The sequence below is a fragment of the Phalacrocorax aristotelis genome, chromosome 5 (genome assembly GCF_949628215.1).
Source record: "Phalacrocorax aristotelis chromosome 5, bGulAri2.1, whole genome shotgun sequence".
NCBI lineage: Eukaryota > Metazoa > Chordata > Aves > Suliformes > Phalacrocoracidae > Phalacrocorax > Phalacrocorax aristotelis.
Window position 1 is genome coordinate 62,211,229 of NC_134280.1, and position 20,423 is coordinate 62,231,651.

The following is a 20,423-nucleotide window of genomic DNA, read 5'->3' on the forward strand; positions in this document are numbered from 1 at the left end:
GTGAAACATGCGCTGCAATCAAGCAAGCGAAGCCGGTAAAGCCTCTGTGGTATGGGGTACGATGGCTGAAATATAAATATGGGGAGGCCTGGCAAATTGACTATATCACACTCCCACAAACCTGCCAAGGCAAGCACCATGTGCTTACAATGGTAGAAACAACAACTGGCTGGCTGGAAACATACCCCGTGCTCCACGCCACTGCCCGGAACACTATCCTGGATCTCGAAAAACAAGTCCTGTGGCGACATGGTACCCCAGAGAGAATTGAGTCAGACAACGGGACTCATTTCCGAAATAGCCTCATAGACACCTGGGCCAAAGAGCATGGCATTGAGTGGGTGTATCACATCCCCTATCGCGCACCAGCCTCTGGGAAAACTGAATGGTACAATGGACTGTTGAAAACTACACTGAGAGCAATGGGGGGTGGGACATTCAGGCACTGGGATACACATTTAGCAAAAGCCACCTGGTTAGTCAACACAAGGGGATCTGCTAATCGAGCTGGCCCTGCCCAGTCAGAAATCCTACATACTGTGGAAGGGGATAGAGTGCCTGTAGTGCATGTAAAAAAATATGCTGGGGAAAACAGTCTGGGTTCTTCCTGCCTCAGGCAAAGGCAAACCCATTTGTGGGAGTGCTTTTGCTCAAGGACCTGGGTGCACTTGGTGGGTGATGCATGAGGATGGAGAAGTCTGATGTGTGCCTCAAGGGGATTTGACTTTTGGCAAAAACAGTCGATGACTGAATGGCACAATGCAAACTGCTATATAATACCGTGTGCCATCTCTATGTTGTATCAATGATATCATAGTACAAACCTCCCAATCCATGCAAGATGAACTTTGATGAAACAAGCAAGTGCAGCAGTGATGGAACGATGACTGACTCGGTATGCAGCAACCCAACGCCACACACACCATCTCTCCCACCCTAAAAGACTGATACAAGAGATCGAGCCCAGAGTCATGGACTGAGTGAACTCAATGGACATTTTTATGAACATTTTACATGGAAATTCCATAGACTAAGGACTGATGTCTGTGTATTATGTTAAAGGATGGGAAGGGGAGGGGTGGTGGTTGGTAATGTTGTATTGGATCGTATGGGACCTGGGCATGGTGTAAATGGTATGGAATAAGGGGTGGAGAATGTGCTGGTTTTGGCTGAGAAGGGGTTAATTCTCTTCACTGTAGTGCATGTGGTGGTCAGGGACCCTTCTAGCTTCCCATGCTCTGCCACGTGGGCAGGGGGCTGGGAGGGGCAGGGCCATGGCCAGGGCAGCTGACCCCAACTGGCCAATGGGATGTTCATTCCATACCATGTGACACCATGACCAGTATATTAATGGGGGTAGTTGTGGCTCAGGTTGGTGCAGTGTCAGGTCGGCGGGCAGTGAGCGGCTGCGTCATGTGTGGTTTGTTTTGGTGGTTCATCCCCCTCTCCCCGGGTTTTGCACTTCTTGTTGTTTTCCTTTCCATTGCATTTTTGTTGTTGTTTTTTTTATTTTAATTATTAAACTGTTCTTATCTCAACCCACGAACGTTACCCTTTGATTCTCTCCCCCATCCCACCGGTGGGGGAGTGAGCAAGCAACTGTGTGGGGCTGAGTTGCCGGCTAAACCACGACACTTTACAGAATGCACAAACTTAATAGAAATATCCACAAAAAGAAATAGAACAGTAATTAAGATGAAGTATTGTTTAGTACATGATGTATTCTCCAATCCTTTTCCAGGACTCTAGGTCTGTTTATTACCAGTTGTGCTATGTATTTCTCAGTAAATCATGTCACCCCTAGGGAAAAAATCATCTCCCTCTCTCCTTCAATCTAAAAAGGCAAAAATTTGCTTCATTCTATTTTGTTAAGAACAGCCTATGGGCCTTGGGTCCTGAGAAGAGTTTAAAAGAAGTTTCATTTTGTCCCCGTGATTATTTTGGAAGGTAATGGTATTTCTCTTGAATTGGTACAGTTATGTGATTGGCTGGAGAGTTTGTAATCGCTTACCAGAGAAAACAGACTTCACTGAAAAGGTCTACCTGGGCAAAAATATGCTATATGTTGAAAATACTTTAAAACAAAGCAGCATCAGTTAAAAGCTGTGAACACTGACAATGTAACGTACTGCACAGATGTAATGCAAGTGAAACTGAAAACTGTGTGGAAAACTAACTACTGCTGTGATCAGTGGTTGCTGCCTGCCCCTCCCTGCCCAATACAACCCTTCCCAGATTTTGTTCTTTTGTTAGCAATGAATCAACATGAAGCTACAACATTCCTGATTAATATGGCTGAAATCAAAGTCAAATGACTCCCATCTGGAACAAGACTAGCCAAACCAATGCTCAGCTTACAAGTGCAAAAATTGCTTTCATAAACATATTCTGTACAACTCTTATCACAGAAAGTGCATGTTTAACTCCACCTGGGAATTGCTATCTGCCAACAGCAATTATTAATATGTTCTCTTGCTAGAATGTTTTTAGAACAGATTTAAAACTTCTGATATAATGGTTTGTTGAGGTTTTCAGATGAAAATCCTATTTGGCATTCTAAGCCAGAGGAGAACAGTCGATGTACTCCAATTCTGGGCTAAAATAACTTTTTGGTATTAGAAGAATCCTACTTAAGTAGCACAAAAAAGTTTATCTACGTATTTTCTAATTGTGGAAAACACTAGTGTAGTTCATTATGAACACACCTTTTGAACAGAACTCTTAATTATTGCTGTGATTAGAACCAAAACCAATCAAAACCTTTACCTGAACTGAAGACAGCTATAATTATTCTTTATTTTTTCCCCATCAGCTACGGGCATCTCCTTCAACATATGCACTTGTAGTAACTGTTTTACCTGATTTGTTCTTTCTGTCAGATGTATCATCCAGGGCTGACAATGCAGTAGAGATGCTCTTCTGAAGATCATGGTTACCCCCCACAGAATCATCCTCATCAGAAGAAAATGAAGGCAATGTTTCTAAATTTTTCTTAAGTTCTTCATCAACTTTTTTGGTTGGACTTTCTCCACTAACCTCAGCAGCTGCAGCTGCTGCTGCTGCTGCTGCTGCTGGCTGAGGCTTTGCAGAGGACTGCAGGCAAGGGGCGCGAACTATTTGGGTAACTGGTCGCCTAGTCCTATTTGGCATTCGTACAGCTGGAGCTGAAAACTGTTGCCTAGGCCCAGACTTTAGAAAGTCTAAAAAAGATGCGATAAATCCTGTTTTAACTTCAGGCTGTTTTTCTTCAACTTCTTTAATTTTTTGCCTCATTCTTTCCTGATGCTGGTAAGTATCATAACAACTTTCAGAAACAGGAGAAGAGTATGTCAAACATGAGTCATTTCCTCTTGAATTTTGAAGTTTACACTGTCCACTTCTTTTTACCTGTTTCTGAATCGCACTGTCATCTTCTGCAGCATTTTTGTTTTGGCTTTTTCCTTTGCTTTTTTTCTTCTGAAGGTTCCCTTGAGTTAAATCTTGGCATTCTTCTTCAGCTCTACCAATGGTTCCGTCTCCACTGTGGGGCACAGATAGTGGCTGCAATGGACACTTTGACTGGTTACTTGCTACTGTGCCATCATCACCACCCATATTAAAATCATTCTCTGAAGCAGCACTTTCTTCACTTAGACTCTTACCGCTTGAAACAAATTCTGTCTCTCTTGCATTCAGTATACCATCAGCAGAAGCATCATTGTCTTCTTCAGACTCGTGACTGATGCTAGATTGTTTCTTAACTGAAGCAGACCCTTGTTCTTGCTCCTCTTGGCCAGAGCCAAGGGTTGGAGAGGTCATCCTCGCTGGTACATTTTGATCAGAAGTTTCAAGGTGTTGTTGATCAAGGTTTACAGCTTTTGTCTGTATTGTTGACACTGGTGTAAGATTTATAGTAATTTGGCCTCCATTCAGAGATATATTACCTATGCTTGCTGGCTTTCCGACTATAGCAGGTGAGGCGCTGAAACCAGAAGACACATGTCTTACATCCATTGTTCGGAACTGTGTTTTAGACTCCTCCCTGTTTTCAACAGACTGTATTTCCTCTTCATTAGAAGCTGATTTGGCAAAGTCAGATGGTGTCACTCCACAAGCTGCTGCTGTTGCTGCCAAGATGTCATCTACATTGGATAATATATTCCTTTCATCACTGAGAAGTATAGATTCTGGGAAACATATTGAACTTAGAGAAACAAACTGATTCTTTGAATCGTGTTGATTTGTCTGAGTAAAATGATCTTTTGTTGTCAAATGTTGCTGTAGTGGTTTTGAGGGCCCGGAAATGTCCATTTTCATTACTTCTGAATTCTGAGTATGAAGCTGTTGCTGAGAATGACTCCCATTACTTTGAATAATATGGCCATCCATCTGAAGGAATGGATGAGTCACTTGTTGAGGACTCTGTATTCTTTGCACTTGTGGTGATGCCTTAGCTTGTCCTAAACCCGACTGCAGTATTGACTGATGAAGAATCTGCAAGTCACAGGCTGACTCCAGAAGTACCTGTGCACTGGGCAAACACAGCTGATGACCATGTCTTAAAGCATGAGGTTGAACCTGCGAAATGACTTGGCCTTGCTGCTCGTGAGCTTTACTTTCATGTACCTTATGCATAAGAGAATGTTGCTGGTTTAGTTCTTTAGCACTCACAGTTACTTGGGTTGTTTGCATTAAATTAGCTGTCTTTTTTATATCATGGCTTAGGCTAGTGATATGGCCAATATGTTGTGAAAGCTGTTCCACAGAATTGACCATTCTTTCATCTTTTTTTGTTCCTTGAAGAGTAAGCCCGACAACTTGATCTTCAAGACGAGAGTTACTTCTGATTACACTTTGAGAGTATCTGTCATCTGCTTTTGAGACCCTATAGGATGCATCCTGAGCATTGATTTCCTCATCGGTTAGCCTTTGAGTAGAAGATTCAAGAGAAGCTTGCTGTTGCAATGCCTGCATATCCTGCATTGATAATTCCTCCTCTTGTTTTGATGAGGCATACAAATTAGAGTCAGACTTCCTTTTAACGTATGACTTTGTTTCCGAGGGAGGCCTGTTGTTCTGCAGTGCCTGTGAATGAGCTGGGGATGCAAAAGGAGGAGACTGAACACATGGCAAAAACTTTTGAGACTGCGGTGAGGAGGATTCTTGAGACTGAGAGTTCTGAGAAGAATGTAAAGAAATGTAGCTCTGGTTAGGACTTGAGGCTGGAAGAGTTTGTATCCGAGGAGAGGCATTAAAGGAAAGAGAAGGTGATGTTAATGTTAATGACTGTCCTGAAGAATAGCTTTCTGAAGGACTAACAGCTGATAAAACTTGTGATTGAGATGAAAAACTAACTTGGGATTGGCTAACTGGAGATAAACCCTGAGAGTGACCAGAAGAATAGCTCTGAGATTGACTGACTGAAGAAAGTTCCCTTGTTTGCCCAGAGTAGTTCTCATTTGGAACTGAAGTCAATACCTGTTCCTCTGAGGAGTAAGTCAGAGTTTGACTATCAGAAGTAATAGCTTGTGATTGCCCAGAAAAAGTCAATGTTTTATACAGTGAGGGCAGCTTCTCAACCTTGCTGGTTGAGAAATCCTGTGAGTGACTGACAGGTGGCACATTCTGAGCCTGGGATGAAACATAGTTTTGGGACTGGCTGACTGACAAGAGGCTTGGGAGCTGTGCTGTAGAATAGATCTGTGCTTGGCCTGCAACGACAGAACTCTGGTTTTGTGCAGTTTTGGCATAGCTTTGTGTCTGCACAGCAGGAGCTACACTTTGAGGTTTGGGGGTCTTCGTTGACCTGGGAGGCTGCTTCATGGAACAGTTTTTCACTTTTGCTGTGGAAGCAGATGGAAAACCAGGTGAGGGAATTGCAGATGTGTATGACTGAGCAAGTTCTACCGTGACTTGAGAAGCCTTCTGCTGTGGTCCTCCATTGCTCACCTGAGTAACATCTCCAACTGGACTGCAGGATAATGCTGAGTGCCTAGATGTATCCTGAAAATTAACACCACTTGTACTCGTTAAATAGCTGTGTAAGGAATGCTGTGAAACAGTCAGTTGAGCCTGAACAGACTGAGTACTTGAAGGCCGCTGATGGTGTTTAATAACACTACATTCTCGCTGAAGTGCTCTATCAATAGAAGCAGTAGAACCAGTAAAGACAGATGTGCTATATGCCTGAGAAACCTGCTGAGCTCCTCCAAGAGTTGAAGGCAACAAACTAAATTGAGGTTGCAAAAGATGGGGTGCAGATTCTTGAGCAGAACGATATGTTGATGACTGAGGTGGTATGCTGGTACTTAAAACAGAACTGCCTAGGCGCTCAAATGTCAAAGGAGTTGGAACAGTGCCTTGTGACGTTTTAATCTGTAATAAAGGATCATGGGTAGTTAAGAGACCATTTGACGTAGCACTGAAAGTAGTATCCTGAAGAGTAAGAGAAGGAGTAGTAGCAAAGTTTCTACTGCTGAAAGTGTTGGGATGCTGATATGCTGATAAAGCAGATGTTGGTGGAAATGTTCCAGAGGTTGGCAAAGCTCCAGTAACAAATAGTTCTGTGGCTGTTGACGAATGCATACCTGGAAAAAAACAAAAACAAAACAAGACAGGAAAAACAGCATAAGAGCTTTACAAGTTACAACAATCTGCATTTCTATTACTCATTTAATTGTAAAATCTTACAGCATTTACAAATATAACCTCCTTTAGAGTCACCACCCTTTTCAACAAAAACATATAAAGGGAGGCACTTATTGTGGGTAATTTTCAAACTGGAAGTGTGGGGATTTTTTAAGAATTCTAAATTCTATACCTACAGAGAATTGCCAAGGGAAAAACCTCATATCTTTTAGATACAAATCGTGGATAAAAAAATCATACAAGATTAATTCTGCTTTGAAACTGAAGGCTCTTAATTCATTTTTCTTTCAGTTTAAAAAGAAGTTTGTAGTAGAGGACAACTGATCAAAAGCCCTGGACACCTTTAATATATAGTAAAAAGGCAAAACTACACCTTACCAACTGTAACACATATACACTTATAGGAGCAATCCTGCATTTACTCCCGCCAATACTTTATAACTCACTTTATGGGAAACATTTCAGAGCTTACAGTGAAATGGGCAAGGGCCTATACACTTTGCAATATATGTTTCTTAAAAGAGGGCTTTAACTTTCAATAAAAAGATTGAATATGATTTGTACACTTTCTAAAGCGAGAGTCCAAAATATCTCACAGACAGCAACTATCTGCACAGTGCAATAGCAACTATCCAACTGAAAGGTATACTACTACTTATTTGCACCTGGACATTGGTATGACATCCTGGGTTAAATAAGATTTCTCAACAGAATATACGACTCCAACTGAAATATGAGTGTGAAATTCCCTTGCCAGCTTTGGAGCTTACAGCACTGATCCATAATGTTCAGTGCTTTTCACTCTGTAACTTATAGGTACTGGTGAAATTTGTGTACTATTTCCAAAGTCTATGAATGAAAGTGGAGAATGAAGTTTATTCTCAGAGGCTTAAACTTCATGTAATGGAACCTGTAAAGGAATCAGTTTCCACTGGGAAATTTGCAAGAGCGTGCAAATCAGAAAAGAAAATTAAAATCACTGGAATAAATTGACCTTTTTCAGTTCTTGGATACTTGAAACAGCTTTTAGCTTCAGATCATTTAAGAATAAACAAAAAACTCTCAGTAAATAAAGCTTATTTTGAGACAGATTTTCATTTTAAAATATATTAAGTCCTCTGAAACTGACTGCAACTTAATCACACAATTCTTCGGAAGTTCCAGATGAAGCTGTGAAAGAAAGTCTTTGTTTCACCCTTTCAGTTCAAGACAAACTGATATGAAGAGGCGTGATACTGAAGGAATACCAAGGTATTTTTTCATGAGTCAACAATAAGGTCTTTCTGAGTAAAAAAGCATAAGCAGTGTTCTAATGCGGTTTTTCCCCCCTATTCTAAAAAACTGCAACATCATGTACAACTGGGTTCTCTTTTACTGATGCCTACCACTAACACAAAGGTAGGGGCATCCAGAAGCATCAAAGACGGGAAAGAATTTATACCTATTTTAACTGCAGATGTTAATTTCTCATCTAACCTGTATTTTTGCCTTCTCTTCCATAAATTAAAGCCCTTCCTAATATGAAGGTAATTTCTTAACCCAGAAAAGAGCCAGCCACAGAAGCACTATTATGATAGAACGCCTGGATTTTACATTTTACTTTTCATAGAAGAGCAGACAAAAGGTATGGCAAAGGTAGTAAGTTGTGTGCACAGACAGCCCCCACTACCCTAAGAAATGAGAACACTGATAACACATCTTGCATCAAAGGAAGGCTTGGTAGGACAACATAATAAACATGCTGTTCCTCTTTTCCCCCAAAAATCAGCAGTTGCAGGGTGCAGAAGAAAACCCAAAGTAAAAAACCCTTCTAAAGAAGAGTAAAGAGCACTTGTTTTCCCTCATCAAAAAAAGTTTGTAGAAGACAAAGCTCTCAGAAGGCACTTGGGAGGACTGAGTGATACAGAAAAGCAAAAGTATTAAAGGACAACAGAAAGCTCAAAGAACTGGCAATGTTGAAAGTGGGCTTACTGAGGAGTTCTTAGTAATGAGTACTGAGAAGTCTCTCAATCACTGGTATCAACACCAAACCCGACCCACAGCATGTCTCCCCATTCTTCACAATTCACTGTTAGGCAGGCTGCAATGGAGAAAATGCTAGGATGAAAAGAAAAAGAGATTTCTTCCCAGCTGATAATCTGATTGAGGATGGGTCATCACAACTCTAAACACCACTGATTAATATTAAGGGTTTGGTTTTTTGTGTGTTTTTTTTTTTTTTTTTTTACAGACTAACAGCGCGTCTTCACCTGTGCTCCCACATTTCTGCTTTTATCCATGGTGAATAAAAAGCCCCATTCTCTCTCCTCAACTTTTTGAGTAGCTCTTCACAGAATGCAGCTGCACGTTACACTTAACACACCAAGTGCAAACCTTCAACGAAAGGATTGCTCAACTCTTCCTTCTTCCTACCTTATGCCTCCTCCCCTAAATCAGAACCAGCAATCATATAGCTGCATGGAGGCACAGATCAGCATGCTGATACAGTGGAAAACCATCCCACCAATGGAAAAAAACCCCAATAACACCCACCCAAACATTTTCTGTCAGATCAGTGAATAGATCTGATTCACTGTACAGCTGCACAATCACTACATAAGATTAAGCATAACTTGAAGCTACCCACAGATGCAGTTGCAACACTTATCTTGGTGTGGCTATCTATAGCAAGCTCAAAATATGCAAAGTTTCCTGCTCTGCACAGAAGGCTTGACAGATGGGGGAGGTTTATAGGAGGCACTCAGTCTGCCAAAAAAGATGGCATGTTTGTTTATTTGTAAGTTAGATCACTTATTTCTATGCGACATGAACCTCGGACCTTCTTTTTGAGAGCACCTTCCTCATTACTTCCGTGTACAAAGGTGCTGAAGTTATCCACAGACTTTTAGTAATAACATCACAGAAGAAGAACTATGACAGGAAACAGAGTTTGAGAACGAAAGATCTGCTAGGGTCTACAAGTACCTGAATACGCTTATGGTGTTAGACTAATTCCAAACAAAGTTGGAGAATAAATTTGACTCATTAGACAAAATAATATCCTATACATCTAAATTCCTTCTACACAATTAGAACTTCTGCTCATGTAATTCTTCTAGTAGAATTCTTCTCCTAATACAATTTCATTGATTTTGAGATTTTTAAATACCGAGAAGGAAAAGAGGTGGAAGACATGTAGCCTTTTCAGCTACTCAGGATATTTTTGTTTCAAGTTCTCCCAAACATTCAATATAATCATGCCAAAATTTTATTTCAAGAGAAATTTTTCACCTGTCTGCCAGGAAGGAGCCCTGAATTGTGGTAAAAGGGTAGATCCTGAAGAGACTGCCTGAGCGGTACGAGACTCAATAGCAGAGAGAAAATTCATAACTGAAGAAGTTTCCTTAGTGTTACTCCCAGCACTGTGCATACTGGTATCAAATATTCCTGAAAGACCTAGATGAGGGTGGAGGGAAATGAAACAAAAGAAACAGACAATTCAGATGAACTTATAAGAAGCTCAATCAAATAACAAGGATATTTTTAGTAAATTATGAATGTATAATGTATGAAACATTAGCAATATGATTAAAGTACATTGATTATTCAGTGTTTAACTGTTTTACAATGTTGCAAACTGGAAAGTGTAAACTGAAACTTGAGTATACATTTTAAAATCTATTATTAAATGCCAAATACGATGCTTGAAAACAGTATTTAGGTCAACCAATAAAATTCTCCCTTCATCTGAAGATTCGCTGTTCCACTTTTTACATGAACTGTTTAAACATTCATAATTCCTGCTGAAATGGGTTCAACTTCTCTGCATCAACCTTTCCTCCCTTTGGGCAGCAGTTGGACTTTGTAGCAGTTTGGACTTCTCTGTAGGATGGGCACAAGAAAAGGGGTTCTGGTTGCAAATCCTATTTCATCAAACACCTTTGCATGTTCCCTGTTGCTCACACCTCTCAAGGGCAGGGGGCTTGATGTGAAGCACTGGAGAGACCCAGAGTTTTGAGTAAGAGATCATGTCAAGACTGCAGGCTCTGCACCCTGAAACGTTCTTTGCAGTTCTGACTCCCCATCATCCTGATTGGGAACCTGGCCAAGAGACCACACATTCCAGCCAGTAGGTGAGTTCAAATATCTTTCCTTAGAAACTGTTGCAAAGCAAGTGTGAAGAGGTCATGCCCTGTCTTCTCCTGATGTGGAAAGAGGATACCATCAGGATCACAGACAGATCCTGATGCAGATGTAACATCACCTGACCTGTTAATATATTTGAAGTAAATTTTAACTTTCCCCAACCCTGGCTTAGTTTGCACATGTAAGTACTAGCAACACTGTTCAAACTTGCATTAGTTTTGCATTTGCTTCTGTCTAAAAGAATTGGCATGATTCCTGCAGCTGGCTTTGGGGCATACTTAACGCTTGGCCCTTATGCATAGGACAAATCCTGAAAAGCTCTATTTTAAAGAATAAATGCAGTTTCTTTAAGAACCAGTAGTAAGTTATTGAGCATAATCCCCCTCATATTTTGCTTTCTACTTATGACATGTTGATAAAAGCTAGGAACTGATTCTTAACTTTCTACCACAAGCTTGGCTTTCCTAATACCACTTGCCACCATCTGTATGACAAACTCCGATTATAAAATTAATCAACTTAAATCTAAATTACATAGCAGGTTTGGGTTTTTTTTTTGTCTTTAGCTATTTAAACTGTAATCTCATGATATGGATAGTTACCAGCAGGATGGTGTGTAGTAGAGTATCCAGAGAGCTGATGAGAAGCTGTGTATGTCTGTCTGTGAAGATCTGTTTCTGAATGTGATGAATGTCCTCCTCCATAGCTTAAGCTAAGGAATAAATTAAACATTATTAACAAAAATATACAACTATAGAAACAAAGTACAACTATGAAATCCCAACCACAAACCAAAAAGTTGCAGAAATAAAAGAGAACACAAGCCCGAGCTCTGACAGATGTGGTTGTGCTAGGACATCACTGAAAATGTTAAGCAGTTTTAAAAAGTACTACAAAACCTAATGAGCTAAAGGAGGGGGGGATAAAAACCAAAACCAACCTTACAAAAATCAAAGTTGATCATGGAAAAGTCTACAAAGAACTAGTTCAGAAAAAGAGAGGGCTTCCTAGCTGAACCATAAGGAACACCGGATGGACACTTTTTGTAATGATTTACTGATGTAAATCTGCAAAGCAGATGACTACGTGCCCACTTTAACATTTCAATTTCTGATTCCATTAAAACTTACAGGACCAGATTTAATACAAAGGCTGGCATGTCTAGGAAGCTGTGGGAACAACAGGTGTTTTAAAGATTTGAGGTTTTTTGGTACAATTCTAACAAAACTGACAGTGAGAGCGCTAGCAAGTGACAAATCTCAGTCTTCAGACCTCCTAGTATGAAATATAAGTTAAAGATGCACAGTTTTTATTTAACATTTTGAAATGAGTCATCAAAATTAACATGATGTTTTAATCAGACTTAATGGAAGGAAACTGAAAACATACAGTGTCTAGGCCATGCAAAAGCAATAATGCAGAAAATAAAAAAATGCTATCTAAACATCAAGCAACATTAGGAACTTGTCAAAAGTGCTAATGATTTCCAACTTAAAAGGCAGAAAAAGGAGGGGGAAGCAAAACAAAATCTCAAAGATTTCAAGACTCCACAGGTTCAGCTCTATACAACACCTGTGAAACTGAAAACTTGAAAGCCAGCATGCCCTAGTAACCATTTATCTTCTCTTGTTGTGTTTTGGATGTTAAGTTTACAGGTAGCTGCTACTTACTCTAGTGCACGTGTGAGATTGCTTTAAATTCAAAATTCAATTGTAAACATGCCAAAAAGCCCCAAACAGTGAAACCCACAACCCTCCCTGCTGACTGCTGTAAGGGAGACTTCCCCTACTCTGTTTCATCCCCTGGGATGAGGGGGCAGTCACTCTGCATAAGGGAAAAATTGAACACTTGATGCCAGGAATCATGACATCATGGGAAACTTTTATAGAAGTCACCAAACAACATAAAAATTGGCAACACCACTGGATTTGCTTCATTTTCATTAAGATGACAAGAGGATGCAGCAGAGATCTGATGAGCCTGTAAGAGCACCGTGACCTCCACACATTATGAACTAGCAAGACCCTGTCTGCAAGGGACACAACATTTTAGATTAACCTCCATGCCTGAGATGCACTAACAGAGGACATATTTTCCAGTTCAGCTCCTTAGAGCATAGCAGTGCTCCTACAGTCAGCAGGCCAGACTAAGGCACAAGCATAGAGAATGAACCAAAATCCTTTGAAAAAACAACGAACCTCAGCTGCTGCTTTCCTCAGTGGCAGTCCCTGTCTAGCACTTTAACACCTTCCCCAGAAACAATTACCTTTTAGAGAATAGCCAAACGTCAGTTCAGAGCCAACACATTGATGTGCTTGTGTCCTAGAGGACAGATCTTTGCACAATTCAACACCATGTATCAGCAACAGATTTCTATTATGTGCTGGCTGAAATCTAACGATTTGCATCTTTACAACTGGCAGGCATGATTACATGACACTAGGTTATTTTCTGATTTACAATATTAAAGTTTTTAATATTTAAAAAATTACAGTAGTGTTCTGCTCAAAACATTATGCATGTAATAATGCCAATTTAGATGCAAATATTTTTACAAGACAAATTTTAAAGTTAAGGTGGTTTGATTTTTTTGGACAAACTTGCATAGCTAGAAAAAACATAACACTTAGGATACATAATGTTTTCTTCAGATTTTTTAAAAAATAAAAATGTGCTACCATGATTCAGTTTAGAAATTGTTTTCTCCTGTAGCACATGCATTGTTAGCAAGAGTTATCTTCACCAACACAAACACTAATCTTGTGAAAACTTTCCATGTGTAATAGGTTTTACTTAGTTTTACTCTCAAGTTTTCTTAAAGCTTTTACCTACATAAAAGTAGGTGATGCTGACTCTGCTTTCATATACATTTAAAAGGCAAACTATGAAGTGATACTACATGTATTGCTCATACAGCGGAACCCCTTCTTTTCCCCTGTTCAGGTATTTTCAGGCTGAGAGGCTTTTGGCACTGTAGTGGTATTCTAGGCAAGCGGGCCTACGCTTTGCAACAACATCCTTCTAGATGAGGTGAGACCCACAAAAGCCAGTACAGGTTACATCAAGTGATACTGCACCATTCCTCCTCTTACATTGTCACAGTAGAAGCTCATGAGCAAAAAGTGTATGAACTTCACTTGAAATTAACCATCTGAAAATTTGAGAAATTGAAAAATTACTTTGCTGGGGTTTTTTGGGTTTTTTTGTTGTTGTTTTTTCGGTGTGGTTTTTTTCTAATTTGAAACTTCTACTTGTTCTGGTTGCTTGGTGAAGACTGTGATCCATTTTCCCCTCTTCACTCCCTTGCAACAAACATCCTTTTTGTAAAGGAAACGTATTGTATACTCAAAGACTACAAGATAGCCTAAAACACAAACTTGTAGAGGTGACACAGAACACTTTGAACGATAAAAGCAACTTGTAAAAGAAACTTAGACAAAGACTCTGTAGCATGGAGGATGCTTGAATTAACACCGGGATACAAAATAACCTCTGGACTTAGTATCTCAAAAACCTTTTTAATTACCAGAATCTCAAAATTCTAGTAATTATGAGCATCATGAGAATACGCAAAGTATATGATGACGTTTTTTAAAAAACAAACTCCCAGGTCATAGTTAACACAACCACAACCTCAAAAATGAATCTGTCTTTCAATAAAAACATTGTATTTATTAGAACAGTTAATTGTTTATTATATAATTACTAGTTGCTGGAATGTAGATTCTTATCTCAAAAAAAACACAACCCTGCATATATGCCTTCAGTTTACATAAGCTTATCCCAAACACAAGCACAGCAATCTGAAAGAAGATTACTGCCTTAGGGTTTCTTTTTATAAAATTTAGCTTTTAAACAGATGAGCTTACACAGCATGTAATTCACATATCAAAAATACATTAAGCGTGGCAAATAACATTATGGCTATCTAGCCTTTTGTACTCTGCTTTCCAAGTTTGTTAAAATTCCATGAGTTCTTGCTTGTACTCAATGTCAGATTAGTTACTGAAGAAACACATTCACATTACTTGGTGCATTGTTATTTATTATCATTAGTTGCTGTATAGTGTTCCAAAAACACTTCCTGCTTAGAAATCACTGTGATAAGTCAGTGATTTCTCACTTCTACTGGTATAGTTAACTGCACAATGAAGTGATTACTGCTAGAAAGTAACACAAATTTGACATACAAATTTGGAAAATAGTTCCACTGAAGTATTTTTCACTGAAAAGGTCCATTCAATTTTAAAATATTTAAGTGTCCTTTTAGAGCCATCATTATTTGTCACTGCTGTAATGATGCAATCAAAAAACCCTTATGATAATGGAAGTGAAATGGCTCAAATATTAATCTGGATTTTTCAGCTCCACCAGTTGGGCAAATAGATCATTACCTCTCCAGTAAAATTTCTGGAAGAAAAAGTACACTCTTTACACTTAATTGTTTTCTAAAATTCCTCAACCTTGATTTACAACTCCTTTTTGTTAGCCCATATTAAGTCCTTCCTGAATCAACTCTTCTGTTTATATTGCTATTCTTATGATAATTTGTTTCCACAGCATTCTTCAATCTAATAGTTTCATATGAATTTAGGTCCCCAGCTGCAGAAGGTTATTGGGTTACATTGCACTCACCACTCTCCTCACCTGCCAGCACAATTATCTGGTTTGCTCTTTACACAAGTGATAGATGCATTTCTCAATTTCAAACTCAGAATGAAGGATCACTTTCACAAGGAAACAAAATTTAGTTGCAATAAGCACTAGACATACAAGTAAGGCTTTATTTTTAATTCTCTCTTTTTCTTGAAATAACCTTGCTCTCCTAGGCTTCTATAAAGAACGAAATACAGAAACAAAACAACCTACCTTAGTTTACTTGATACAAAAAGTATCGCTACATGGAATGAGCGCATTTCCATCTTTCTACTTTATTTTCTAAATCAATTTTCATTAGAGCTTAGCAATTTTTAAGATTTTTTTTCTTTTAAGTTTATTAACAGCAATTATTCAAGCTCTAGGGAAACATACAATGCTACGCGACAAAAGCAGACCTGGACTTTTAAGCAGCAAAGCATGCTTCTGGGTGCAATATCTTGTTCTTTTGTTCTCAGGCATTTTGTTACTTCTGCCTCTGATATAAAGGAAAATTGCTAAAAAACCACATTAAATCACAGAGCATTTTCAAAGTATTGAAACGGTGCAGGCTGCACTCAAAGTGAAACCGGACACCTGCAAGACAAGTAGTTGCACAGGAAACTCCTGACTGCAGGAGAACTGGGAAGGCCCCTGTGCTCCCGCTGCCCCAAGAGGGGAAGCCTCCACGCCCCAACCTCAGGCTCCTGCCCAGACTAACAACTCTGAGATCCAAAACAACCAAACCCAACGAGACAAAAGGCAACAACCCAGTACGCACCATACAAGTGACCAGATTTGAGGCAGATGAGGGAAACGATTTGATTTCACCTTTGGGCAGCCTGCTCAACCTTACTGAAAATGAGAAGAGCTTCCCTACTCCTGCAGGGAGATGACCAGGCATACGGTCCACTTCTTATTAAATCACCAAAAAGGAGATTAAAAAAAACAGTGATAGCCTTGTACTGACAAGGAAATACCTTAAAACTCACACTTTGCATTTTATCTGACTTGACATACATGCGAAATAGGAGAAATATTACTCGAATTTCCCCTTCTACCCCAAAGGTCAGGTACTTGGCAAAGGAGTCTCTCTTCAACCAGCTCCTTGGCTATGCAATAGCGATTCCTGGTCAGAGGCTGAAAACAAAGCCGCTTAAGATCCAAAAGACCACAAAAATGACAAACACATTTCTAAATATGAAAAATGCTGTTCTAGATATAAGATATATAAACTGATATGCAGCTTACATCCCTTTTTGTCCTCTATATTTGATTTTACATGCGTAAAATACAGTTCCAGCTTGCATTATCTGCTGGCAGGTTCATATTTAGAATTGTTTTAATATTAGATATTTAATATTCTGCTTAAATATTTAGCTTTGTTAATTTGCCTTTATTCACAGCATCCCATAGAGACAGAATGGAAGAATACTGTTTGGGAACATTACTTGAATTTAATACAGATAAAATGGAGGGTAAATGGCCTTTTAGCCAGCATGCACTTCAGCTGCCCAATCTAACCACAAAGGAGTTCAGCATCTTTTACTGCAGTCTGACTAGAATGTAATTCAGCATCTAGGGTTCATCTACCTGCAGCTCACAATAAAATTAAAATTTAAAGGCACTGTTATAGGTAGATATATTTAATAAAAAAATGAGTTTGATCTTGTATTTTTAAAAGGCAATGACTCTAAGAAAGCAGAATCATGAAGAACGGAGTGATTTGCCTAGAAAGAAAGTTCTACTTAAATGAGTTTGATAACGTCAAATCAATCCTGTCCAATGGACAGGCCAATGCACTTCTGGAGGTTTAAAAGCAAGCCCGTATAGACAACAGAAAATGTTTCAAAAATTAATTCCAATAGAAAACAAAGGAAAACAAACTACTGATCAGCCCAGAGACTCATTTCAGTGCAAAATATTTATCTAGAAGTGTATACAATTATGTGATTTTTCACCTTTATTTCCCAGCCACAGACAGACTGGGGGGCAGAGGAAAAAAAAAGAAAGACACTGCAAGAAGAAAGTTGGTTCAAAGGTTGCAAACGTTGGCAGGTTCAGGAAAAAATGGAAACCAGCCTATACCTTGCATCTAATTCCCTGATCCTCTCATAAGATGATACAAGACAAGACAATCCTTAACATTTGAAGATTCAAACACCACACGATTCAAACGACTTGCACAAAGAAAAGAATATTTAACAGTCCAGAATAGTTATGGTATCCACGAGACAAAAGAAAAAATAATCTGCCACTTGAAAAATAAAGTCCACGACCAAGAAATAAGAAAAGCATCTCTAAAGTTAATAGGTCTTAAAAGGTATGTAGAGAGTTCCTTTGGGAACTGCGTACATCTTCAGCGTTTGCCTGGCTTGTTTTTGAATTATCACATAAAAAGTAAATTGATATCAATATTTTAAAGGATTATTAACTATCTAATAATATTATTATTCAAGACAGAAGATGACTTTTAGAAAGTCGGAAAATACAGAATAAGACTCCAGTACTATGGTATTTCAGTAAAACACAGAAGGGTAATATTTTATCAACAATCTCAACCGTCTGTTGGTTATGTCGCATTCTTCCCTTTTAATGTAATTACAGATTACACATTCAATGTAGAATACATCAAATCATAACATACCAGAGGCAATCACGCTTCACTCTTTCATTAAAGATGAAGTTACAGTGTTAACTTCCCACCTCAATTCATATGCCGAGCCACCAAGAGAATGGCTGAGACCACCACGAGATGGACTGAAGACTGCCTCGAGGTACTTGGGAGAGGAAACACTCATTACTTCCTTTCCTTCTAGGAGCTGAGATAGGAGCTTCTGAGAAAGACTCTGAGGTAGAAAATTACATGCAGGGAACTGCCTGAATGAGCAAAAGTTCATACGGTTCCTGTGATTCTTGACCTGAATACATGTTGTACCTTAAGAGAAGAAAATGAATTTATGGCAAAAAAGGTCCATCTCCCTTTTATTCCTATGTTAATGTGTCTGAACTTTTTATGCTTGATCCTTTTAAAAATAAAACCCCCAAAATAGCTTCAGGAAAGCCAAAATAGTCTTAATGGTACTTCAATACCAGAGTGCAAGTGCTGGCTTGTCTGATTAAGTAACCTGTGGAGTTCTTAATAACAAAGACAATTATAATTCTGTTTTCATAAAAATCAGTTAAACTATGTCTTGAAACTAGGTATGTGAAAACTAATGTTCAGATAGAAATGAGCTATTTATAAACTTCAGTTACTATGGAAGGACTGGGCACACTACCTCATGTTCTTATTTTTTAAGGTATACAATGTAAACGATCTTTTTGCTGAGGTTAAATACAGCTGAAAAGCAAATATATTCAGCAAAGTTGTTTCGGGTTTTTCTACTTTAATGGCAAATACAGTTAGCACTTCTCCTGGCTTTGACTAAAATTCTCAGTAGCCTAACTGAAGCAACTTTCTAAAAGAAATTCTGCGGCTTACAAAAACCAGATACACTACAAAAGGCAAAAAATAGTGACGGTATTTTAAATTTAGAATTAAAATTCTAAATATGAACTACTTCAAATTCCTTTAATGAGGAACTCCAAAGCTCCTAGCCCACTAGCAAGAACCCAGAAGCCAGGGGAGCATCCAGGGCTTTCAGGCTCCCCGCCACGTGCCCAGGAGCAGGGGCTGCAGGTCAGGGGTGACTGCCTGGCCGTGGCAGCCCCACATCACTGCAGTCCCTCCGGCCGTTACCCCGCAGGGCAAGCAGGGCTGGCAGCACCAAGGCAGGTTTCTGTTAGAAACCCCTCTGTGCCCTATCAGGAATTTTCAAGGAATTCATTAAAATTGATTACATGAAACATCCCACAGGAAAAATTGCCAACCATGTTTAGATCTGAACATTGCAAATAAAACTGACCACAGAACACTGCACTAGTTAAGAAGCTCTTTACAGACTACCTACTTTCCCCCCATCCCTTTCCTGCTGTAACCGGGCTACAGCCTGCCTATACTATTATATAATAATGCCAGTTTTGAGCTCCTGATGCACTTTTTAAGACTTCAGGGTCTGGAGAGGAGCTTTCAGTGTCCCTGCTCTGAATGTTGAAGTCTAACTTTGATGCCCTCATTAACTCAGTATTGCCACTCCCCACATCTAAACAGACACCAATATGCCCACATTCACCACCCAATTTATATTATAATGCAGCATCAGAAATAACTTTAAGCCAATTGTTTGTCAAGCAATGTCTTGGGGGTACACACATCTTCCCTGAGAGCTTCTACTCTACTGCTCCCTGCTGAAACACAAGCACCCACTACGGTCTGTGTGGTTTACACCACAGAAAGGACCACAATTGTCTTTTCTCACCTTTTGAGGCACTGGATTATTTTGTCACTATATTTATTTATCCTCTTCTCTTACCTTTTCTCTATGAATGAATGTTCTCTTTAGCCAGAATGGAGATAGTAGCTGTAATTTTTTTAAAATTAGTAATACTTCTCTCCTACAGAGCTTTACTCACAATTTCCAAGATTTTTGTAACAGACAGGAATGGAAATCTAGCACTTTTTCTCCAATAAGAGATGCTATTCTGTTGTCAAGAGCATACTTGGAGACACTTGAAAATCTTATCAAGACGATCACAGCATTAATAGTTGAGCACACAGCATGATACTCTATTATGGCTGGCCAATATACGCACAAAAAAATTTCATTACTTTTAATAATAAAATTTTATTTCAAAATATAAAAATCAGCAGAGCATTATCTCAAGATGTGGCTTTAGCCACATCAGTGCCATATTAAAAATACAATTCATTTCAGCTATCAAAATGCTTCTCAACCCTTATCCTCCCACAGTTATTACAGCACCATATTTTGCGGCAAGCTTGAGTATTACCTTCGGGATACTACAGGAATGTTTGCTATCCCATTTCTTGACAAGCCCTTTATTTTCCAATTATATTGAAGAGACGATGCTGAAGTTGAGGTATTAATCATAAAAGAGGTAAGAGGTGCAAATACACGTCCTATTGACTGACA

At 39.1% G+C, this 20,423-nt stretch overlaps 1 protein-coding gene across 3 annotated transcripts in view; it reads right to left on the bottom strand.

Annotated features, from left to right (window-relative positions):
* The window catches only part of QSER1 (glutamine and serine rich 1), a 53,714-nt gene that overhangs the window by 24,650 nt on the left and 8,641 nt on the right, over positions 1-20,423 (bottom strand). For 2 of the 3 annotated variants that reach the window (XM_075094904.1, XM_075094903.1), the window contains exons 2-4: positions 11,355-11,464; positions 9,898-10,062; positions 2,859-6,566 (exon numbers count right to left, since the gene is read on the bottom strand). In XM_075094904.1, coding sequence (XP_074951005.1) covers positions 2,859-6,566; positions 9,898-10,062; positions 11,355-11,464 — 3,983 coding nt within the window. The remainder of the gene's footprint in view (positions 1-2,858; positions 6,567-9,897; positions 10,063-11,354; positions 11,465-20,423) is intronic. The other variant, XM_075094902.1, reaches the window with a different exon arrangement.